The 25698-nt window shown below is 35.1% G+C and overlaps 1 protein-coding gene across 7 annotated transcripts in view; it reads left to right on the forward strand.

Annotated features, from left to right (window-relative positions):
• Window positions 1-25698, forward strand: part of CASK (calcium/calmodulin dependent serine protein kinase) — a 189161-nt gene that overhangs the window by 149498 nt on the left and 13965 nt on the right. For 3 of the 7 annotated variants that reach the window (XM_051609085.1, XM_051609087.1, XM_051609091.1), the window contains 10 exons: window positions 2655-2843; window positions 3305-3383; window positions 8106-8191; window positions 10060-10128; window positions 15056-15124; window positions 16466-16501; window positions 17729-17925; window positions 19176-19291; window positions 24247-24327; window positions 24419-24499. In XM_051609085.1, coding sequence (XP_051465045.1) covers window positions 2655-2843; window positions 3305-3383; window positions 8106-8191; window positions 10060-10128; window positions 15056-15124; window positions 16466-16501; window positions 17729-17925; window positions 19176-19291; window positions 24247-24327; window positions 24419-24499 — 1003 coding nt within the window. The remainder of the gene's footprint in view (window positions 1-2654; window positions 2844-3304; window positions 3384-8105; window positions 8192-10059; window positions 10129-15055; window positions 15125-16465; window positions 16502-17728; window positions 17926-19175; window positions 19292-24246; window positions 24328-24418; window positions 24500-25698) is intronic. The other 4 variants (XM_051609088.1, XM_051609090.1, XM_051609086.1 and 1 more) reach the window with 3 other exon arrangements.

Raw genomic sequence — 25698 nt, forward strand, 5'->3', positions numbered from 1 at the left:
CTCAAAGCATGCAAACTGGACTCCCTTCAGATAAAATTGAACTTGAAGATATACACCTCATTGTAATCCAGCAGCTGATGGGTGTTCAGTCCACTGGGCAAGATGGAAGCTAGTCAGAAGTAAAAGCTCCTGCAATGCATTCAGTGTGTACATTGGATTCTCACTAACTCAATTGTTTTGTTTGTTGATCCGTTCCTGTATCGTTGCACTAATTGCTAATGCAGACTTTGGCTTTGGATGTTGTAATCAGCAACACACTGATTTGTCATTGCCTGGAGATGATGCCTATCCTGAAGTCTGTAATAAATCTGGTCCTGCATTTAACAGGAACACTCACTTGAAACAGAACATAAGTCAAGGTGGAATGGTACTAAACGTATTGTAAGAACAATTACAAAAAAAAATACTCCCTGTTTTTCAACTTCTTTGGAATCTGACAGGCTCATTTGATTTACCTTTTTTGCATAATTACCAGACAGTATTGCAAAAACATTAGGCCCTGTGGAGAAAGAGCATTTTTTCAGTATAAATTATTTTTGGAGTCGGCATCAATAAAAATTATTGTAGCTTATAAAAATTTAATAAATCTAGCAACAGGAAAAGTGAGTTGGAAATCATCTTTTATAGGTATCTATTTCCACCTGATATCCTCATAAGTTTAAAACCATCTGTCAGAATTATTTTCCTGCTTCTCTACAGAAGGTATTTTTAATAAGGAATAAGCTGCAATTCCACAACAGGTATTTTTGATGAGGAGTAGTTTCAGTAAGTTAGTCTATGGCATTCCAAGCTGAATTGCTTGTTGATGGAATCCCATCCCTTCTCCCCATGTTTCATCCTCTCGCAGTTGTTCTGACATTCACCTGACACTGCACTTCAGTATTGCACTGTGCTAAACTAGTAGAAAACTGCTCCAACGAAGTAATGGTCAGTTTAGCAAAAAGAATAAGGATACCTGCAGTACTGCCAGAGCCGGAATGAGCAAGGAGACAGAAACACACAGTCAGGGGTACAAATGTGTAAAGCAGCAGTTAAATCAGCGTACGTTGCTGTGTACCCATACCTTTATGGTGCAGATACGAGAGTCTCCACATGTCAGGGGCAATCCCATCCTCTCCAATCATTCCCACTCCTACTCCCAAGTAGACCTTTTGTAAGGTTGCAGCTCTTACAAAATTATTCTTTTCTATGTGGCATTTTGCCACACTTTCCTTCAGAGCCAAAGCTTTTGAAATAACCACTATTAGGAAAGGAAATAATTGTATAAAACAATCTTGTCAGACTACACTCTATGTGTTTACCAAGCATTGTACAGAGCAATACTCTGGTTAGTAAGTTGCTGAGCTCTGAGATACAGAAACTGAAAGCAATAAGGTGTAATAAGTAGGATAACGTGATTTAACATCTCTATGGTAACATTATTTTAAGTAGTATTTATATTATTATCTAATATGTGTACCTAATCAGAAGACAATGGAGTACAGTCTGTCTCACTTACTTAAACACAGTGTTAGTAGTTTAGACTATGTGTATGCCTTTGCAGAACAAAAGCCAATAAAGTATGCATTTTTAAGTACTCTTACTGGCCCTGAGATCTTTTGAGTTCAGAGTATTTTGTTGTTTTAGTTTTGTTTTACCCTTGTGTGTCTTAGGGTACAGGAATAAGTTATTAATTTAGTCTGTACATGCTTAACAATTTAATTTCAATAAATATATGTAAATTTTGCATAAAGGTCTTTCAGCAGATAATTGATTTATGAGTTCTTTAAAAGATTATAAAGTGCCTCATTTGTTATGTACAAATTTCCAGGGATTTTTATTCCATTATACAACTTAGGGTAGTTTTTCAAATATGCCAGTCTTATCTGTAAAAGTTTCTATTATATAAGTTTAGTACAATGATGCTGCAATATAGTAGAAAGCAGTTGTTCTCTGTAAACTTGCTACCAGCAGGGTTATCATGTTCTGAAAAGGAACAAAAAAAGGATGGAAAAAAATTGAATTATCAAACTTAACAGATATGCATGAAAACAAGCATTTTTATTTAAAGTCAGGTAGCAGTATCTAGATTAAATATTTTCAGTATTTAAATTGAGCTTGCTGTACTTTAATATCTGGTGCTTCTGAATTTGTGTTAATTTTTGTTAACACATGCAGAAGTCATCTAGTATCATTATCAACCTTTCAAAATGTTAAAGTTGTCATCTTTTAAGCTCCTGCAAGGTGTACATTATTGCTAAAAAAAAAACAGTAAAAAGCAAGGTATTTGATGTGAAACAAGTGTAAGGCCCTGAATTATGCAAGAAATATTATATTTAAGTGTGAAAAGTATAACATCAAGTTGCAATGAGTTGATTAAGTAGCTTTGAGAAGACTGAGTTGAAGAAAGTACAGAAGATCTTCCTACTCTGTGAAGAGTACTTGCAAAGAAGCCAAGACAACACTCACTCCTAGAATGGATGTTTTTTGTAACAGCCAGAGCTGAAATTTATCTTAAGAGTCCTTTGAGGGAAAAGTTCCTATATAGAAAGTGAGGCTCAAGTATCTTGAATTTCCTTTATTTTCTGAAAAGCTTCAAAAATACTTACAGGGAATGAGTGGGGGGCATCAGAGATGACAGAAGTCTGGTATTTTGTTGCTGTCATCTCCTCTAGGCCTTACTTCAAACTCATGACGTAGTGGCACATGAAGTTTACAGTGATGAAGCGCTGAGAGTTACACCTCCTCCCACCTCTCCATACTTAAACGGAGATTCTCCAGAAAGCGCCAACGGCGACATGGATATGGAGAATGTAACACGAGTTCGGCTGGTGCAGTTCCAGAAGAACACAGATGAACCAATGGTATGGAGGCAATCTCATTCTTTTTCTTCACTCTGTACTGGTAAAGACCAGTATTACCATAATTTTAATGACAGTTTCTGCACTTTGAAGTAGGGTTACCAGTGTAATTAAAATAGATCAGCAGATGTGTAGATTCTTATCCTCCTGTGCATGTCCTTAGCTGAAAATGCTAAGTGTACCACTAGAGGTAACCTTATAGCACGTTAGGTTTTAAACCAAACTGGATACTCTGCACTTCAGTACAGAGTTACGGAATCTTACATGCACATACATCAAAGTATTGCATCTTCACTTATGAACAGTCTCTATTTTCATTGCTTGTATTTAAATGAGTGGTTTGTTCTTTTTTTTAACCTTAATATTTATCCTGCCTTCAAGCTTTTAGGAAGAGTGACTGTTCTTAACCATCAAGAATCACACTGCTTAATGTCTTATTTTAAAAATATCAACTTCTTTTTTAGGGAATCACTTTAAAAATGAATGAGCTGAACCATTGCATTGTGGCAAGAATTATGCACGGAGGAATGATTCACCGGCAAGGTAATAATGGGTCATGAATAGTTTTCGATACGATTATGTAGATAATTTTGTATAAACTATGTAATGGTGCATACTCCTCGCATTGATTACTGCTATTCCATAGCAGTGAACCTATGTATCTGGACAAAGTTCCATTTACTTCCTTTGTTACCTTCCAGTTGCAGATGCCTGCCAGCATTTTGAGATGAGGGCCCACTACGTTTCATTTAGGCCTTGATTAGGATAATGCAAGTATAGCTCAGTAAGAGAATGAAATACCAGTAGTTTCTGAAGCTGCACTTATTTAATCCTCTGTTTTTAGAAAAGGTCTAGGTACAGTACTTTTTCTTGCAAAAATGAAATAACTTTGTTCAAGAAAAAAATACATTTTTCTGTGGTTTTACACAATTCTTGATGATCTTTGTATACTGAGACTGATAAAAAATATTTTTTAATTAAAAATGTATTTTGCCTAGAACTTTATTTTCAGTTTTCACTACTATAACAAAGCCTGTAAGCATACATCTTTTTGCATCCTCAGTCTACTCCTTTTCTCCATTTTGTGTGTCTGGATCAGATGTCAAAAAATAGCTGGGCTTTGTCATACTTTAAACAGATGAACTTGCTTGCTAGGTTGTTAGCTGCAAGTCTGGATTGCACCCTTACAAGGGTTACTTTAGTTTTCCAGGTTTGCCATCTTTTTATTTTGATGAACACAAAAATTTCTGTCACTTGTCAGACCAGAGTTCCTTCTAGCTTACTGTTCTATTTCAAAGGAAGTTAGGAACAGGTAATTAGGAAGACAACATATAAAAGAGGGAAAGGGTTCAGCAATACTTTCCCTTATATATTCACTTCATTTCCTTAATAGGATAAAACCTGCCAAGAAGCAGGAAAGAGAAAACTTTTCATACAAGCTAAGATGTGATTCCTGTAGACTTCTCTGTTCCTTCAGGGGAAGCTCTGAATTGGAATTTATTTGGCTTCTAAAAGTGAATTTTCAAAGGATATTGGTCCAAGATTCATGGGAAAGTTTTCTTCCAGCTGTACTTAGGCAGTAGTGATCCACTGCGGAGTATTGTTTCACGTGACTGTGTTCCATAATGGGGGTAATAAAACTTTTAAAATATGTTAAAACTTGGTAAAAAATCCAACTATGTCCATTAAAACTCTGCTCTGTGTGATTATACAGTGTCTTTTCTTTCTAAGAATTTGTGAAATTTAACCTATTCTACATGTGCTTCATCTAACTAAGGTGGCTGTTCTGCATGTATGTTTAGTTCAAAAATGAACTATACTTCAGTGTTTCTATAGTATTGTCAGCTTTTTTAAAAATGTTTTTTGTTAGTGCTCTAGACACCTCTTAGCTTCACTCCTTCCTTCAACATACCTGTATTTAGAATATTTTTACCAAATAGAACAATGGAAATGTAAGTTGGCAGTGATCTGCAGCACATGTCCTTGAATCCTACTGACAGGGTCTGTGGCTTTTATTTCTTTCAGGGGTTTTTCATGTTATTCTTTCTGCTATCTGCTTTTCTATATGGAAACTGCCAGGCAGTAACAGCAATGACTAGATAACATCTACTGGGAAGGTTACAGAAACTGCTTGATTTCAGGTCTAGCAGTGTTAAGTACAGCCTGCGTAATTCCCAATCACAAAGTGGTAGCTGCTGTGAAGTCTGCCTCCTATCTCTATGCCAGCTGTATCTAGTCTGCTGATTGTAGTTGTCCTTATTCAAAAGATGGGGGAGTGAAAGTGAGAAGATAGACTTGTAAAGGTACTATCTCCCTTCCAGGGGATTTACGTCAATGAAAATGAGCTACCAGTTTAAGTCATTAAAAATTGTCTTTTTGTTTAAGTGTTGGCTTTTTTAGGATAAATTAAATAATTGTATCTTAGAGCTCAGGCTTTTAATTATGTCTTGGCTTTCACTTTTGTGTCTGTCTCTTAGCTTAGTTCAGTTATCTATTCACTTTTTACACGTGGGTTCTGTTTAGACTAGTTACATTGTACATAATATTTTCAGAGCATGTGCATATAGCCTTAGTTCTCAGTGTCTTAATCCTTATAAGGTTAACCTTAATAGGTTTTTTGCTGCTGGCTGGTTTGGGGGCATAAGTGCTTACATGTGAATTCACTCTTAAGATGCGTTTAAGAAGAGGTCCCAATAGGGCATTTAAAAGGATTTGCAAAGAAGAGAGACGACTTACTGGCTGCCCATTTAACCTCTCCAGATGAACAGCTTTGTACATTTTCTTTGTCACCTTCTTGAAATGACTTAATATAAAACATTTTTTAAAACACTGATACACTACTGATACATTTTATTCAATTCTAACAATATTTATGTGATGACTTGGTGAAAATATAATTATGCATTCAAAGCCTTTCGCTTTCCAAGCTACAGAATTTTCTTTGGCTAAAAAACATGCTTCAGAATAGGGACTCCAAGAATTTGTTCCGTCTTCTTCCTAATAGGGTAGGATTTTTCATAGTTCTCCACAGAGCAAGAACACGCACTTCCTCTTCTTCACTCTGCAAAGACAAAGAAGGAAGTAACAGAAATACTGTTTTAGTTAAGAAATCCATTCGTTGTTATTACAGATGTTATACATAAATAAGTTATAAGTAGCTTAAGTTCTAAATAAATGCTGCACTATCAATAGAAAAGGAACCAAATGCAACCAAAATTAGATGGCTAATAGTAGGTATCATGGGAGCTAGACATGGTACGGAGGACTCATTATTCAAAGATGCCAAGAATACTATTTTCCAATAAGAATATTTATAAAGAGTGAAAAGTTTGTGCAAATACTAAAAGCCTCCTCCCTCAAATTGAAAATGTCTTCCTATGGTTTATCAGTGCATCCACCCCTCAAAACAGAACCTCCATCTACTGCTAAATGTCCATTCTGTATTCCCAAATTATGTACACTGCTCCATTCCAGCCATGAACAGAACAATATTCACTTCAGACAGACTTAACAGGAATTGGAAAGTCTCCAGAAGAGGGGATTTTATTTAAATACACTGTTGAAATTATTTGATACTGAGATATTACTGAGTCTCATTCTAATTCTTAATTCTATCAGATTTATATTTTTAATAAGGCCAAAGAATCTTTGTACTATTCCAGAGCATATGCTGTTTCTGATTCAAGCACAATTTAATTTTGGCATGATATAGTCAACACAGAGACTCATTTTTTTAGAATATTTTTTAATAATGCCTTTCAGAGAAAGTCTGCAACCCTGAGCTTTCAGAGTGTTTCACTAGAGATTTGATCATTAATATTCTAGATGTGAACTAGATTAACTTGAAATTCAGATGCAGAACTGTTGCATTCACATGCAGTAAATTATCAATTGTGATAATTTTCCACTGAAGAGTGGATGAATTATGATATGCCCTTTTTTATAATTTCACTATCAGCAGATCAGCTGTAGAATTGTTTGGAGCATTTAATGAGGTAGAAGGACTTACTCCTGAGAATACTGAAGACTTCTGTAAACTTTGCGCTCTCTCCTATAGCACTGTCAAGTGACCTATTTCAGAGAAGAGAGCCCGGAGGGAATCATAACTGCAGACCATTTCAGGACTCTTCTCCTTGGTTCAGGCTGTGCCTGTGTTCAGCAGGCACACAGTTTGATTTTCATACATTTGTCCAGCTGAAGGTTTTGTTTGCATGGTATTCTTTGGAAAAACTGCCTGTTTTGTCTCAGGAGAATAATTTTAAGGGTTTTTCAGGATTCTAATTGATTGACTTTTTTCAGGTAATTTTCCATAGATACGTTTTAGTTTAGGAAATGTTTGCCAGTTAGTAGTTTTCCAAGTAAGATTAAGTATATCAGGTACAGTATTTACATTAGGTACAGTACTTAGAAAAGGATACTTGCACAAGTTGTTTCAATCATACAGCAGAAAGAAGTATAGATTAAATAAATTGTCATATTTGATAAAAACATCATCTGGCCAATAATAAACCATGGAAGTTTTTTTTAAGAACTACTGGAGAATTAGGAGGGCTTGAGCTACTCAGGTCAGAAAATATCATTTAAAAAGAGCCTTCTAGGTTGTTTCTAAACATGAAGATAAGTGATTCGTTTGCTGCCTCCTCCCTGTTGAGCTTCTGTAGTGTCTTAGAGCCATGTTATAGCGTGTTATTCCCAGCACACTTTCAGCAGGTCCGTTTATGACTTGCTTAAGCTAAGTAGATACTTGTTTCACCATCCAACATTGTAGGTAGTCACACCTACATTCAAGCTGAAGTCAAGTGTACATACAGAAAATGCATACTGTAACTGTGGCAAATCAAAACCAGATAAATGAAGAAGTGCAGCAGTCTGACAGTTAAGACTACATCCAGAAGTCAAACTGCATCAGGTAGTCAACTGATAAAATACTGCTTGATTATCTCTTGTAGATGCTTCCAGCTGACTAGTTGCAGATTACTTTCTTTTCAGTGTGGGGGGTTTTGCAGTGTCCCTGTCAGGGACTGATGTTTTCTCTATTTATTTTATAGGGTGCTTGGGCATCTCATGCTAGTGTATTGACTGCACTCTGAAAGACAGATTCATAATCTTTGGTAGTTACCAGAGTCATCTTCAGAATCTAGCCAAAAAGTTTACTTAATGTTGTTTCATATTTATGCCTTTGTATGAATTATTAGTACTGGCTTCTAAGTGTCTCAATTTGGAATAACAGGTTTGAGGTGACTGTGCACTTCTTTAACTCCACAGGTACACTACATGTAGGGGATGAAATCCGAGAAATAAATGGAATCAGTGTGGCAAACCAAACTGTAGAACAACTACAAAAAATGCTTGTAAGTGCATGAAATCTTTCTCATGTTCTTTATAAAAATGCCTGTCTTACTTTACAAAACTTTTATGTAATTGTGTTGTAACTGCTCCTTTCTTGGGATATATTGGTAACCTACATGTGCATGTAACACAAAGGCTTCCTGTGTTCAGCTGTTAAAGCCTACTACAGGCTCTCCTCTGTTATTTAGTGGTGGCTTTTTTGCACCTTGTACCCAGGAATGGTAGAAAGCACCTCCAAGTGTCATTTCATTTTATTTAGACTGTTTAGTCCCACATAAAAGATCACTGACACCCAAGCATTCCTGACAGATGTATGTTGACCAACTCATAAGAAAACTTGAGTAATGAATGTTCCCCAAACTCTCCAGGCAGTTGAGTTTAGTGTATAACCCTTGTACCTTTTAGGAAGGTTTTTCTAATGTCTGAGATTCCTTTGTTGAAATGAAGGCATTTCTTCTGTTTTGTGCAGTGACCGTAACAGAAAAAAAATATTCTTTCCTCCTATTACTAATCCCAAATCTATAGTCTATAAAGATTGTGCCCTTATTTTAAATCTTCAGTCTACACCACTGTAATCACTGAGTTTATTTACTAAGAGAGAAAAGAAACTTTTCATGGCTCTTAGTATAAGAGCTACAGAAATACAAAGACAATAAATCATAGAACCATTCAGGTCAAAAGTAACTTCAGGAGGTATCCAGTCCAATATCCTGCAGCTCAGGTTGTTCTCATCTTTGTCTGGTCAAGCTTCTTTGGGCAACCTGTTCCAATACAAGAAACATGTTTTTTCCTATGATGATAAGTAAGTATTAATTAATGATAGTTAAGTATTAATTAATGATAGTTAAGTATTCATTCTCATCACAGGGGAAAATGTGTTTCTTATATGTTCTTTATTTCAATTTATGACTATTGTGGCTCATGGCTGTTGATGTGCCAAAGAGAAAAAAGCTCAGACAGTCTTTTTGCAGGAAAACTCCCAGTTTGATATTCCGTGTCACTTGCAAATTTTTCTGCATGCAACTCTAACTTTGGGATCTTTGATGATATCACTAATCCTTTTGTTATGTCCAGAGCCATATAGACAAGCAGAAGAGACTTCAGACAAGTAGCTTTTTTTTTTTTTTGCTCACCATAAGCCAGCGGAAGAGAGAAAGGGGAAAAACTCTTTAAGATCCCTTGATCTAATCTGCCAGCCTTTCTGCCCAGATTGAATTCTGCAGTTGTCAGCCATGTGGTGGCACTTACTCAAACTGTAATTTCAGAAAATATGGATGAGCAAGTCAGTTGCCACAGTCTGCTTCTTTTCTGCAGCTACTACTTTTTATGCATATTCTTGTACTATAGTAAATGCAGACTAACAGATCCCATGTTCTAATTTGATGAAAGACTATTTCTATTTCTTACATTTCTACCTTTAGTGCAGTAACATGCAGCTTTCCAGAAACTGTCAATATGCTTTTGCTATTTAACATATATGATAAAAGGGAGGAAAGTGTCACTTTAGTAGCAAAGATTCTATGGATCACAAGAATGTAGCTACACGGATAAGATTGACATGGAAGAAACCTACACATCTCTCAATCTCTCACCCTGAAATGCAGCTGTACATTCTAGGCATTTGAAAACCGGTCAGGTGACCAAACTAATAGTGTATGTTTATCTTTTAGATTAATGAGAGGCAATTTAAATGTTGGTTTGTAAGTGAAATGACAAGTTAGCCATAGCATTTTAGCTTTTCTGAATATTTACCTTAGGAAAACATACTGCTGCCCTCAAACTGTGATGCTTTCCTTTCAAGCTCAGGGATTTGTGGGAAGGTTTTGTCTTCAGTGTCTTTGTATTTAAGTAAGTGCTTCTCTTTTTGCAGAGGGAAATGCGTGGAAGTATTACTTTTAAGATTGTGCCAAGTTATCGCACACAATCATCATCCTGTGAGGTAATGTATTTAATGAACCTTTCCATTTCTTCCTCAGTCCTGTAACTAACTGCCTGCTGATGGCTGAATGTTACTGCTTTCTGGGAAATTGTTTCTGCCTGTCCTGTTAGATCACGCACACCAATTTTACAACAAAGATAACGGAACACGAGTAGGTCCCACCTACCTACTCAGCCCTGCCTTCATACCCATCTCATCAGCACCTTAACTAACTCTTTACAGCCTATTAAAAAAAAAAAAATAGGAAAGGGGATCCTCAACACATTCATTTAGGAAGCCCCTTGAAAAAAACATTCCAATATAAATGCATTCTCCAGAAAGTCTGTTAAAGTTCCTAAGCTGAGGAGCAATCCTCCTTTTTTAGGCTTTAAACATTATGTTACTGCTTTGGGCTGTTAAGGGTTAATTGGAAAATCTGTTTCTGTATAACCCTGTTGAGGTAAATTTGTGATGGTTGTCTGTAACAGTTACATGTGGCTTAATATTACATTTCCCTAAAAAATTGAATTCGTTTTTACAGAAAAAAAAACAGATTTGGAGTTAGTTCTTGTTGAACTAGAAACCGTGTATTATGGTTTTTGCACAGTAGTGTTTACTTCCCTTCTACTCACAAAGTTATGTTCCAGATTGCAACTGAAGGGAATTAATTTCTAGAACATGGCTACTTGGGAGACACTGTTCCTGTTGAAGCATACAGATGGCATATGCACCATGTAGATGATGCCAATCCTCCTGTACCACATGCTTAACTGTGCAAGCAGTTCCCAAATTAGAATTCCCAGAGCGAAATCACAATCCCTGTTGAAGTCAAGCATCTTATCTTAATTAGAGCTGTGACTTCACCCTAATTGTTTTTGTGTCTCAGCAGATGCTAGGACACACAGAAACAGCTATTGTGATTGTCAGAACAATCTGTTTGCAAGAAAAAAAGTTGCTGCTTTTTGGTTGTCTTCCATACATCTAATAGAATTCAACAAGAACTAAAAGGTTTTAGAGGTAGAAGGTTTGACAGATTTTCACCTATGACTCCATTTTTTTAAAAAGATATAAATACAAAAGCAAAAACTTTTATTAAATGCAAAGGCTTGAAAAGATACCTCACATAGACATTCTAGAATGTGCTGGAAAATTTATGTATTGACTCCTGTGCTGTAAATAGCAACAATAATAAAGGATACCTCACTTCCCAATATTAAAATACAGAAACTGGTGAAACTATACATCTGCTGGCAAGATGATTATTTGGAAAAAATAATACAGCATACAGCTTTAAATTAATACTATTAGGTCTTATTTTAGTAGTGGCAGGTCATGTCTTTTAGTTAGCTTTGTGTCCTTCGCTTCCTTGTGACTATTTATTTCACAGAAGAAGGAAAATGGACTCTTACCTTCCGTTGGAAAAAAAACAGCAAGACTAGAAATGTGTGATCAAAGGCAGATGCAAGAAAAAACATAATACTTATGAATTCTCTTACATAAAAATTTGGTCAGCAAATCTACTGATAGATGACCTTTTTAGTTCTTTATGTGGCGAATGGCCTGAGTTACTCAAGTATCTAGATAACACAGTGGCCAGGATGTTGTGTTTTCTGCTTCAGATAAAACCAGGAAATTACAAACATAGATAAAAACAAAATTAAGTAATTATTGCAGGACATTCTCTTTAGGGCTGATGACCCTGTGTGCTGCTTACACATTTCAGCTTTATTCAACTGAGCATTTTGCTCTAGTCGCATTTGCCTTCTTACTTTGTACTGATACAACTGCTTCAGTATCTCTTTATAGTGTCAGTTATGTGAGAATGGTAAGGGAAGTACCTTTTATTTTTAACAAAAAAAAACTTCCCGTCTAAACATCCTTAATATTTCAGATTGTCTTCATGACACACTGAAGTTGTTTCATTAAGAAGAAAACCCTTTATATATGAGATTTTTAAAGTCTGGTTGTTAATCACCATTGATCTTTTCATTTAGTCTTGCAGTGTTTCCATTTTTATGGTCTTAAAACTTTTTTACATTTGTATTAAAAATGCTGCCAGAAAGGTTTCTTGAGCAAGACTGAAGTTGAAATGTATTTCCAGCTTTTTGGAAAGTCTCTTTCTTTTTCTTTTCTTTCCTTTTTTTTGTTTTTTTTTAATGGATCTGGCAACAGTGTCATTAATCTAGCTGTTCTTATCAGTGTCTAGTTAGATTAAGCCACATCTAGTAGACATTTGAGATGCAAATCAATGCATCTCAAATGTATTGATTTGCCATTTATAACCCACACCTAAGAACAAGGAATCAACAGGAAACAAGTTTTGCCACTGCTTGGAAATAACTGTAATTGTTTACTCAAAGGCTTCCGCTGTAGTGCTTCAGTTGAAGCACAAGGATTCAAAGGGCTGCCGTGTCATTATTTGGCTTGGAGCTGCACAAGTCTAGATAGTCAAATTGTACTGAAATATGATTATAACACTTTGGCAGTACTCAGAATCATTGGATCTTCCAAGTGTTTTTCTGCTCCTCTCCTCAGGAGAACTAGGGCATTTTCTGATTTACTGGAGAAACAAACTCACAACTAAAGCTGAAGTTTTCCAGTCCACTTCTAAGCATTCTTAGTAATCTACAAGATCTCTCTACTCAGTGATTTGTCTTGTAAGGCTTTTCATAATACAGTTTTTCTCTTTTGAGTCTGATACTTTTTTAAAGAAACACCAAGTTCCTAGGAAATTAAGAATCTAAATGCCTTCAAAATTGTGGCTGAACTGCCTGATTATTTAAAAATTGTGCATGTGCCTCTTTAATTAGCTTGGCAGATTAATTTCTTACAGTTATTACTGCAGTTGGCAATAGCACTGAAAATGGGTATTTTCCTCAGTATGTTATGATGAAAATTTGCTTGAGTAATATGCTGTCTTAAGTTGAGAACTGTTGGAGGAATACAAATCAAAACATTCTCAAACGAAGAAAATTTCCTTCAAAGGGGGAAGCCTTCAAGAGAGTCCAGAAATAGTGGCATTCTCCAAGTTACTCTAAACTTGTTTCTCTCCAAATGACTTGGGTGCTTGCATCACTTTCCAAAACCACCACTGACTAGCAGATCGTAACAAACTAGGTCTAAAAAAAAAAAGAAAGAAAGAAATTAAATTTTTAAAGGTAAAAATATTTTTTTCACCTCTTTTTGAAAATGAGAAAATAACAGAGACAGGATTGCAGAGAAAGCAGAAAATCTCTCTATAAAAATAAGGAAGTCACTGCTTCTTCGAAAAAGTATCTCCTAGCTGCTGTTAGGTAAAGGTGATGCTGATAGTCCCATATACACAGAAAAGGAATAATGGTCCCTTTAGGCTTTTCTTTTCTCTATTTTTGTTTTTCAGTAATTAATAACTTATTTAGTCTCATTTGAACATTTGCTGTGCTGGAGTGATTTTGTAAATAGAATTAAAGCTGATTTTCCCCCAGTCTATTGTGTATTGTAAATTGTTGTGGGAGCCAAAGGAGCATTTTGTTCTTATGCATGTAGCAGAATTATGTAGACACAATGATTTTGCAAGCACAATATTGTCAGATAAACTGTCCTCAACTGTGTTAAAATCAAAGCAAGCATATAAATATATATATTTTTATATATGAAAAATATATGGAACTTTCTGTGAAATCAAATCTAATGAGTCAATGAAAAAGTGCAGAAGTTCAACATGCATTTGTAGCACATCAAGCATACAGGCAGCAAAAGGAGTAAAGTATCGCCTGTCATTTATTTTTTTTTATGTTTTAAAGTACCTATGAGTGCTATCACATAAATTGTCTAAGTTCGAGAATATTAGTAGAGGACCTGTACCTGATTACTATTCCATGAGCAGTTTAGCTCCAATTCTGGTTTTTAATTTGTTCATAAAAGGCACTTGTATTGATAAAATATGACAGGAACAACTTTGTTTTCTTTGAAAACTATTTTAGCCTTTTTTTTCATCTATCCTTGATGATCTGCAAAATTACCAGACATTCCTAAATTTACCTTTGACATGGAATGTTATATTCCAGAATTCCTTTGGGGGTAAAGGGGATTTTATTTATTTATTTTTCTTCCCCAGAATGTGTGAGTGAATTACTTATTTCCTGAAGAAGCTGCTTAATTATCTCATCTTATGGACTTAAGTACTATACAATCAAAATGGCATGTGGAAAAGAGCACTCTTTAAGTGACTCCCTTGCCTTTGCAAAACCCAGTCAGAAATTTCTACTGTCTTTTCTGTAGAATTTCCCAGTATACACTCTGTGTCTGCTGACTCCTCACTGAAATGTAGAATCACACCAGTAGTCTGAGTCAAGAGAGGTCATTTTTTTTAAAGTGATATATTTTGGCAAGGTTTAATTCTTTTAAAGGAAAAAAAATGTCAGTGTGCTGTAAAATGCATGAGGAGGGAGAAGAGAGTATCCAAGTTTCTTCTTAGGTATTAGCCTCAGTGCCTTTGAGGCACCCTGGAGAGATGCATCTTGCAGAGTAGAAATTGATCGACACTGACCTCCACCACAGAGGTGAAAAAAGATTTAGAAGCATCTTTAGAATTGAATATATGCCTTGTTGTATTCAAAGTATTATTCAGTATATAACTTGCAGGTTTAACAAAGACACCAGTACGATTGGTGGCCTCTAGCATTGTCAGCTACATGAGATCTAAGGTCTCAGATACTCAGTGATTAAACAGCAGTTTGACTGCTATGGCAATACAAAAATAATTATTACCTAGGATGCATCAAAATGTCAAACATGAATCTTCAGCTATGGAAAAAATTCAGATTTATGAAGTTTGTAGTGTGGAAGCTGTCACGGATGTAGCAGCTAAGCAAATGGTTGTAAGGCTGTGGATGTAACTGTTCTTTTAAATATATCTGTGTTCCTGTGATAGTGTTGTGTTGTTAATGAACCTTGTGTCTTATTTCAGAGAGATTCCCCCTCTACATCCAGACAGTCCCCAGCTAATGGTCATAGCAGCACTAACAATTCTGTTTCGGTAAGATTTCCAGTTCCACACAGAGAAAGTGTGAAAGTTTTGTTGGTGCTCATCTGCCATTACTGTTATACTTACATGTGGTCAGTGAAAATTTTGTCCTGCTGGTAGAACCAAGGTTATTATGTATGTAACTCCCTGTTTTCGTTTTTTAAGGGTTTTTTCCCCAACATCTTTTTCTCATTAAAAACCATCTAGTGAATTAAATGTTAATTACAATATGACAGTTCAGTCATCATTAGCAGTTTCCTCAAAACTAAGCAAAGGTTTAAAGTGGAAATTTTATTTCCATCCTCAACTTTGGAAGCAGTGTTTGAAGAATAACTGTGCAGTCAGTATTTCGAGACATTTTAGACATTTCAGTTTTGTGTTTTGAGAGACCTCTGGAACATGTCCTGGTTTCCGCTATCTGAGTTAATGAATTGGTGTGCCCTCTGCTGTTGTGGTACGTGCACATACTTTGTGAAATATGAGCCTTGCCTGGATATGAAAAGCAAAAGGAAGTGGCTTTAAATTGCACTACAAATCAAGCTATTATCATCACATCTTTAACACAAAGTACTCCTGTTTCGTATGTACTGGGGTAGAAAGGTGCTGTTGATCTCCAGTTTTTCTGAAGTATTTTAATGTTAAAATCTGTGTTGTTTATCATTTGTCTATTGTTTGGACCAATGTAGTAACTGTACATGCAAGTTCCTTCAGTAAGAGTGCTGTCGATATCATGAGTTCATGGGACTAACTAAAAAAATAACTGAGTAATTACTCTTTTAACTACTAAAAAAATTACAACTTGGAAATTATTTGCCACAAGGTTAAGTGTTTATGAATTAATACAATGAAAAATAATTGTGCGGATGAAAAATTTAATACTTTTTTGTGAATTAAATTTAATTTGTACCTCAATTAGTAGTTACAATCTTATTCCTTGGCACATTTAATCACATTTTTAATACATTATACATTTTTAATAATAAACATTTTTAATATTTACAAGTCTTCCTTTTCTTCTAAAAACCAGACTAAGTATTAAGTGGAAAAGGCATTCACATAAAGAGCCTCTTTCACTTGACAGTGCTTTTGTGTTGAAGATGCTGAATTATTTATTAAAAAGCACATTCTCTATCTGCTTAAACTTTTGACCTGCTTTCTTCAGCTTGCTGCTAAACAGCCTGGGTTTGATTTTTCTTTAAGAAAAATAGGATTTCTAAACATGGGTCAATGCTTTACACTTTTGTCTGACTTACCATTTTACTGTAATGTAGTATGAATCACTAACAAATGGTGTTGTATACCATTACAAAGTAAAATGAAAATTTCTTCTCCTGGGTTGACTTTATTCTGCAGGACTTGCCATCGACAACACAACCAAAAGGACGACAGGTGAATAGATATCCTCCATGGGAATTTTTCTAAACTTAGCTGATAGTGAACATCCCTGCTTATCTTTTTCCCCCTCATATTCTGTATGTGCTGGACTAAAACATTTAAGCTTGGAAAATTTGTTGATTTTTTTTTTCCCCCATTTTTCCTGTTAACTCATTTGTTTGTGGCTAATTCAAAATAGCTTTTTTTTCATGTATCCATGCATGTGAGAGTTACAAAGTCATTGTAAGTTTAACTAGATATGGTAACTTGAGCAAAGTTGAAAAGTGTTTGCAGCAGTTCAAATGAAGGATATTACATTGCAATGTCTTCTTTTTTAATTTTTTTTTTTAACCTAGTCAATTTTTATTAAGAAAATCAGCAGTAGAATACAATATAAAGGGCTGTCTGATATGCTATAGGTTGGGTTTTGAACTGTAGAAATTACACCTTGGACATGGCATTTAATTCTAATTTTAAGATACTTGGATGCATCAGGGCTGTAATTAACAACCAAAACTGGAGATCACTTTTCTTTTTATTTGCCTAGGGTTGAGATCTCATTAACCCAGGAAGCAAGGATTGATATATTATTTCAAATTGGGAAGTTAGAATCTGAATTATTTCTGTTAATGTTCCTTAGAGGATAACTTACTGAAATCATTAGTTTTCATTTATATGGGAGTAGACTTAATGAAAAACCCATGCAGAGAATTCCCACATTCCTCCCAAGTAAGTATATGCAATAGGTGCAACACAGGACTTTCTATTTCATCTAAAAGACAAAAAAGGTACTAAATTATAAACTTTCCATCTAAATACTAAGGGACAGTAATGTAGCATAAGTCCTTTATACTGTCCAATTAAATTTCTTGTCATACCAATTTTAAAACATACCATGGGGCTTCAGCTGTAGAGTACACCCCAGTTCAAGTTCTAAGCTTCTGGCATTTAGTCTGTAATGTTTCATGATAGTTTGAGGGACTACTATTTTTGCTGTTCAGATTTTACAGTACGTAGAAGACATGAGCTTTCAAAATAACATCATATGTCTCCATTGTTTGCTGGGGTTGTTTTTTTCTGTTTCATTTTCAGCTATCACTTACGCTTTTGCCATTCTGTTTCTTCCTTTGCTTGTTGCAAACAGTATGTATAGCTACATGTACAGACCAAATTTTCACCTCTTGCTCTTAATACTGTACCAGTAATAATATCGCAGTGTCTTTTATAAACCCTTTTTTATAGATATATGTAAGAGCACAATTTGAATATGATCCAGCAAAGGATGACCTCATTCCTTGCAAAGAAGCTGGCATCAGATTCCGAGTTGGCGATATTATCCAAATCATTAGCAAAGATGACCACAACTGGTGGCAGGGTAAACTTGAGAACTCTAAAAATGGTACTGCAGGTCTTATTCCTTCTCCTGAACTTCAAGAATGGTATGACTTTTAAGTTTTATATAAAAATGAATGTAGCTTTGCTTTTATTTCTCTCTGTCATGCTTTTTAATGTTGTTTAGGTACATTTTGTATAATTTTTTCTCTTTTCAAAAAAAGGAAAGAAGTCTCTCTATTGCCACAGTTTGTGTGGCATTGATTTTTTTTTTTCTCATATATGCGTAGCAGTAAGGGTTGCATGCAATATCGTACATGTATTTACCTTAGAACAATAAACACCTGTGTTAGTAAACATTGTGCTTTCTGATATAGTGTAGGAAACTAGGCTTGAAGACTACATACAAAATGTTTTTGTAATGGGTTCAAATTAATTTTCCTTTTACCTTCTAAACAGTATTTTCATTCTTATTGCTTACGTGCAAGTGCTGCAGAAAAAAGGTGTTAGCAAGATGTCAAGCACAAAGCTCATTAAAGGAGTTTGGGGATTTTCTGTCCTTTTCATTTTTCATGTGAAAGCCAAGAAGTAGAAAGAAATCACAGTGCAAAAATTCCTGAACGACAGATTAAATGTCCACCAATGGCACCAAGTGCTGCAAAAGCAATGCAGAGCCTTTAAACAACCTCCTGCAGATGGTGTTTAGTAAATATTCAGAATGGATCGGCACAAATTCTGGCAAGCAAGTCCCAGGCTATGAGAGTTGTGGCCATAACTCAAAAAAGTTAATCAATATGGATAATCTGGCCCAAAATGCTTCATACAAGATTTGCTACGTAAAAGAATTAGAGTGCCTTTGCCACCTGGACTGCCTAAGGGAGATTTTGCTAGAAGAGAAAAAGAGAATAACACTTGATTCCATCTGAAGAGCTCCCTTGCAAGCCCTGACATAAGGGAGATGCTGCTGTGCACTATAACAGGAACACTTGGAATACTTCATCCTAAAGATCATCCTCAAAACAGCTGAACAACACAACTTGCTCTGAAGTAATTTAGACCATAGTGGTCTTCTCATACCTCATGCTCTTCCAGTCTAATCTGCTGCAAAAAGGTCTACAGCCATTTTAGTAGTTACCCTTCCTTCTGTGTTCCCATTGATCTACCACTAGGAAGATACTCTTTATATCAAAATGCCTTTGTATATAACTGCTTTTAAGACATAAAAAAAAGGTTTTGGAAAGTTTTGCTGTACTTTTCTACTATTAAAAAGTCTTATTGGTCTAACTTGTTCTGCGGGGCTTTATAAAAATACATTGGTTACAACAACAACAACAAATTTTTTTCCTCTCTATGCCAGGCGAGTTGCTTGTATTGCCATGGAGAAGACCAAACAGGAGCAACAGGCCAGCTGTACCTGGTTTGGCAAGAAAAAAAAGCAGTACAAAGACAAATATTTGGCAAAGCACAATGCAGGTATGAGGGAATTAAAAAAAAAAAAAAAGTGTCTTTAGCAGGTTAAATTTTTTACAATCTAAACATTGCCATTAATTGTTCAGCTGGCACTGTTACATAAACCTAATGAATTACTTAGGAAAATATAAGTAAAAGTCTAATTATGCCAACATTACTCTGCTTGTAAAATAAATGCACCAGGATATATTATTATATTGGCTTACATTGTTTTGTTTGTTGTATTTAAAGGAGCACTAGAAACCAACAGGATATTAATTTTGAAATTTACAGGACTGTACTGTGCTCTACAGACTTTTCAGTAGCATCCTGTGTTTTAAGTTCTAGTTTATAGTTTATATGTATGTGAAAACGTCATGAAACGGCATTTTTCTTGAAGCATTACAGCTGGAAGTGGAGTAAGAGCCATTGCACAGTCAGTGTGTTATTTTCAGTTACCAAATATAACAAACTGTGGAATTTTATCCTCCTTGCAGTGATTTCTTCCTTAATCCTAACTTTTGGTTTTCTATTTCGACTGCTGACAAATTGCAATGTTTTAGAAAATTTTGAAAGTAGAAGTGTACTTTGCTGAGAAAAATTCCTTAGTTTTAGTAGTAAAGAAGTAGGACCCCTTCGTTCATGAACAGAATTTAGTTCTCTTCTTCTTTTAAAGTAAAACTTTCAATGTGTTGAATCTGTTTCCATTGCTTTTACAGATATCAGATACTGTAATGATAAATATGTTGCTGTGGTCTCTTGGGAGACGTGCCGAGATTTTTACTAGAATTCTAAGAAATACCTGTCCAAGCACTGTAATGAAATATATTGCATGAATTTCTGAGGTTTTTTCAGTTGTGTTCTTGAACACACTAATTAAACAATATAAATTTTCACGTTTATCCTTGCATGTACAATCTGTGGGCAGTATCAGAGCTCATAATATATCAGTAGTACAGAATTTGTTTACTTGAATTATGTTTACTTAAGTTATTTGAAAATAATATCTAAAAGTCAAAGATCAGTAATTGTCATTTATACTTCTTAATTCACCATCACATTTAAGATGTTCACAGTTAAATAAAAAGATTACTCATCCTGAAAATCCTTACAAGTAGAGATTGAAAGCTTTAACTTGTTTCCTTTCTTTTGCTGGTTTAACATTCTTGTTGTTTTAATGTTTCCACTTCATTACAGTAGCACTAAACCATGTTTTACTAATTATGACTTGAACATAAAACATTGATAATAAACTGGGTTTTATTACCTAAAGTCTTTAACAATACTGACTTTAAGGTATTACCAGTTGATCCCAGCATACATTCCCACAGCACTGTACTCCCTTCAGTTGTGCCAGTATAACTTTGCATGGCCATGCTGTTAACTGGATTAACTGAAGAACAACCCAACAAAAAATTGCTTCATTTTATGTAGGGCAGTTAATATTTCTTAATAGAGTTCACAGTGCAACTACATAGTCAATAATAAGACTGATGTTTAATAGTGAGACTCATCATGCCATGCTGCAAAGCAAAGAGGATGGCCAGTGAAGGAGGAGCAGGCAGTACTTTAGAAGCAAAACTGGCTGAGATTTTGTATCGATTAAATTTCCAAAAAGAAGACTTTCCTATCTTGATGTAGGGGGTACATTCTGAAGAAGGTTACCAGCACTTTGAGTCGTACAGTTTTCCTGACTTAGTGCTTGCCACCATCAGTTCTCTTAGTCACCTTGTATCCAAGCAGAGCCTTTGCCAAAAATTAGAAACATGTTCATGAAAAATTATCAGAATTACCATAAAAGAAACTTCTTTTAGAATACCACTTCCCTTTTCCCCTAAGAAGTCAAAAAAGTTGATGATAACACTGGAATAAATATTTCTCTTAGAAATATTGTAAGCATTCTTGAGGTATTTAAGGTGATGCCAGTAATATTCCAGGTATTAATGCCAAATGTAGGATATAAAGAGACTCACATGGTGCTCACATGAGGTTAGCTAGGGTGGTACTGAATTTACCTTCTCTGAACTCCTCTCTCACGTCTGTTTTTGTGTTAGTCAGAAATATGACAACGCTGTCTTCTGCAAGCTTTCAGTGTATCTGTCTCAGAATAAAACCCAGATCTTTTCTTCTGGTAGATCCAAATTAATTTAGAACTGAAAAGTAATCCAGATATCAAAATGTTGCTCTTACAAGAAAGTAGAATATATTTCTCCTTTATCATAGTATAAAATTCAATAAATCATTTAGCAGTTTTTAATAAATTTGGACTTCCCTGTTGTTTTTGTCTAAGAGATGAGACTGAACTGGTGTGCTGAGAAATGACCTAGTGAAATATTTCATAGTCGATACTTTGAGACTTGTGTGGGTAGCTAATGATTTTAGAGCTACGATTCCGTGTGATGTATTGGGATATTACTGAAACTAGAAATTATATTATTCTGCAAATCAGGCATAGTTTATGAAGTAAAGAGAATATTTCAATTACTTTTTATAATTAAAAGCAAATATATTCTCCTTTACAAGAAAAATAGTACCCTATTTTTCTTTCCTCTGCACTTGATATTAGAATATAGGGTCCTTCAAGAGACAATTTCATGATCGTACATCTTATAATTTGAAAGTCAGTTTTAGACCAAAGTCCACAGAAAAAAATAAATATTTTTCATTATTAGGTTAACTGACATTTTTATAAATGCTCTGGAGATACACTGCAGTGACATCTAGATATGTATTTTTATTTATTTTACTGAAATGTTTTTGCAGGACTTCATAAAAGAACACTCTTTAGAATGTACTAGAGCTATACTTCATATTATGCATAAAGTAAAAAATTGCCAAGCTTTTATAAAATATGTTTATCGTTTCTTAATGTGATTTATTTGCCTTGTGTTTAGACTATTGCATGGTAAAGTTTATTTTGTGCATATACTTTTTATTTTACTAATATATTACAAGCCATATCTCAATGACCCCTGTACATTTTTCATGCTGTCTTACTCCCAATGGCCTCTGTGCATGTAAGTAACCTGTCAAGTGACAATGCCTCTTTATTTGCTTCTTACTGTTTCCTTTTGAGAGCTCCTTTTCTTTATAAGCTAGTAACACAGAAGCATTAAAGTTCAGTCTTTAAATGTGCCCTGTATTCCTCATATCTTGTGTGTATTAAAACATTAATAATTTTTCTTTTGCATTTGAAACCCTACAATCATTAGTTAACTCTGTAGACTGAGACATCTTCTCCATGCTGCTAGTTTGTGATGAAGGCATAATGCATATCATTTCTGTTGTTTGTTCCTATTGTTTGTATCTAACATAATGTGGTTTTGTTCAAGAAGAAAATTAAGGAATTTTTTTTATTTTTTTTTTAATGGGAAAAAATACTTGCAGCCCTAGACAGTCAGAGTGGTAAAACTGCATCTTTAGCCCTTTCTAATGTGAAAAGAATTATTGATTAGTTTAAATAGTGTGAAGGTGCAAAAAGGACAGTAGCAAGAATTCCATGTTTGTAGGTTTGCAAAATGGAAGAAAAATACTACTACGTTCTTGCTTGTAATATTTGGGGAAAGGCTGAAAGAGATTCTTCTTTAGGATTAAATTCAAAATGCTTCAAATGGACTAGGAAGTTTTCATATCTATATCTTTTCAAGATCTTAGAGTATGTAAATTGACTTAATTTGTTGTTTGACTAAATTGAAGTAGTTGTATTTTTTCTCTAGGGTAACAAAATCTGCTGTTGAACTGAAAAATCTGCCCTATAAAAAGAAATACATTAAGTTAAATCTTTTGCTGCTTTAACTGGGACTTTAGTCCAAAGAGCACATGCTTTCCCTTAGGCTCCACAGTCTTAATGCTGATCTTGGTGGCTGAGGACTTGTAGAGCAAGCAAACTAAAGCTCCTACCACTGTCTACTTTCCTAGGGGGGGTTGGAGAGGGAGATAGGGATCTGCTCATCCTAAAGTTGGATGGGATATAGTTGAGGTGAGTACATCAGCTTAGGACTAGAAAAATTCAGAGATCCCATACTTTAGATGCAGTCTCTCCTTCTTCTTTTTACAGCACGCATAAGTACAGAACTGAAAACTCTTGTTCGTTATTCTGCACGACTGCTGATTGCTGTATTCTTTGTAAATATAATTAGCTGCCTCGTGGCTGGTTTTTTTCATTAGAATTCTGCAAGTAGTACTGGAGATAATGTGTTCTTTGGCACAGGAGAAATAAGGTGTTTTTAATGAACAAAGTGAACAAAACTCAATTTGTCAATCATTGTATACCTTGGCAATTGACAGTAGATTAATAGGCATGATGGAATTAATCCAATTTCAACTGCAGTTGAAGTTATTTCTGAAATAATACCTTTAGCCTTTTTCCCTAAATATGGTGAAGGTTCTTTTATGTAATGGCATCACTTTTTTGTTAGAATTTTTCATTCTGTCACAAGTTTTAAAAGCATGTCATTTTAACTAGCATGTGTGTTTAAAGAGAACTCTAATTACAATGAATAGGGTGGTAGTTTTGAAGAACAAATACCGGCAGGTGTTAAGACTCCTCTCTGTACATTTCTCACAGGTCTTGTTAAAACATGATTATGAAATTATCCCTATCTTTAGTGTAAATAGATGTTCTCATACTGTATTCATGTTGGTCACTGTCTACAAATTTTTCTTTAGTATTGCTGTTTCTTAGGAATGCAAATGTGAATGGCATGCCATTTTAGCTGATTTTTGTGGTCTGCTGAATACTGCATGAGAAGACATGCAAACTTTTCTTGAGCGTTTCAGTAGCTTTGCTGTTGCTTTTTAACAGATTTTTAAATGAACACTTCTGTTAAAATTGCATAATGAAATGGTTTTATTATCCATGACATATTACTTTGTATTATGAACCTAAAACTTGCAAAAATTATACTTTGTAGCACAATTAATTATCACCCTTAATATGCCTTTTTCTTATCCCTGTGGGGGTTTCTTTTGTGTTTTAGTGTTTGATCAATTAGATCTCGTCACATATGAAGAAGTAGTAAAACTGCCTGCATTCAAACGGAAAACACTAGTCTTACTAGGTAATTTTGAGTTATTATTCTGAACATAACAGCGTGGTTTTGAACTCATTCTATTGGAAAAATTGTAATTCTTTTTTGTGTTGTGGATTAGGTGCACACGGTGTCGGAAGAAGACACATAAAAAACACACTCATCACAAAACACCCGGACAGATTTGCTTACCCCATTCCTCGTAAGTAGCAATATTCAGTGTACTGCAAAATAGTTTGTCTCATCCTTGGCAACACACCCGTTGTACTACCACGTGTTCAGTTCTGCTGAGACAAATCCTTTCTTAAAGATGGGAACTGTCATAGGTCTGGGTTTATTTCTTCTTTGGTTTTTTTTAGAGGGAGGGGTAAGTAGGACCACTTTTACATCAAATGTTTCTTAGTATTCACAAAACTTTTTGTTAAGCATACTTCTCTCTACCCAAATGTTTGTTAATTTTGAATGAAGGCTAAAACATTTTTTTTACTTTTCTGTGCTAATTTTACATTTACAGTTTAGGTAAGATGGGAGCAGCCTTGATGGTTAAAACTGCGTATAATCCCAATGAGAAGACATACAAACGGGATTTAGAGGAAACCTTTAATGTGTACCTTACCTGAATGTTTTAAACTACTTTTCACAGTCTAGCCTTGATGAGGGGTATTAGACTAAAATAATTTCAAGTTTCCAGAAATGACAATACAGAAAAGAAAACACTCGTAACTTCACTGCTTAGAAGTGGGTTGTTACAAGGAGCACTGGGGTGTTTTCCCTTCATGAAAATCTCTATTAATACTACAGTAGGAATTGCATATCCTACTACATGATCTCTTGAAGATGCACCCTTTTTCCTCAAGCTAGGCATTCTGAAACAAGAGCATCCAGCTGTTACCTCTGTCCACTCAATTTCAGGCTAACTTCATGGCTCAGAATTGACATGGATGACCATTATTCATTAATTTAATTTTCTTTATACCCTATTAGAGCTTCACTTTACAATTGCACTTAAGTGTTTTTCTACCTATAAGGATTTTGTTGTTGCTAAAAAGTATTATTTTTAAGAACTTACCTGTAAACCTATTTGGAAGGGGAAAAGGATTAGTTGTCTGCTGATTTAAGTTCCCCAGGCTTGCTCACTAGGGAGTTAGATAAAGATTAGTGCCAGCAGAAGGAGAACAGAAAGACAGCCCTTGTGAAAGCACGAGCCATTAGATCACCCCAGCAGCAATGAGAAACTGCACGTTGTCACACTAGTGCTTACATTGAGACACTAAAAATCCTGGATTGGACACTTTAAAAGTGCAGTGCCAGGAGTATGTGATGTACTGTCATGGTTTGACTCAGGATTGGCAATTAAACCAGGTACAACAATGCTCTCAATCCCCTCCCCCTCCCACCCAG

Source organism: Apus apus, chromosome 1 (assembly GCF_020740795.1).
Source record: "Apus apus isolate bApuApu2 chromosome 1, bApuApu2.pri.cur, whole genome shotgun sequence".
Classification (NCBI taxonomy): Eukaryota; Metazoa; Chordata; class Aves; order Apodiformes; family Apodidae; genus Apus; species Apus apus.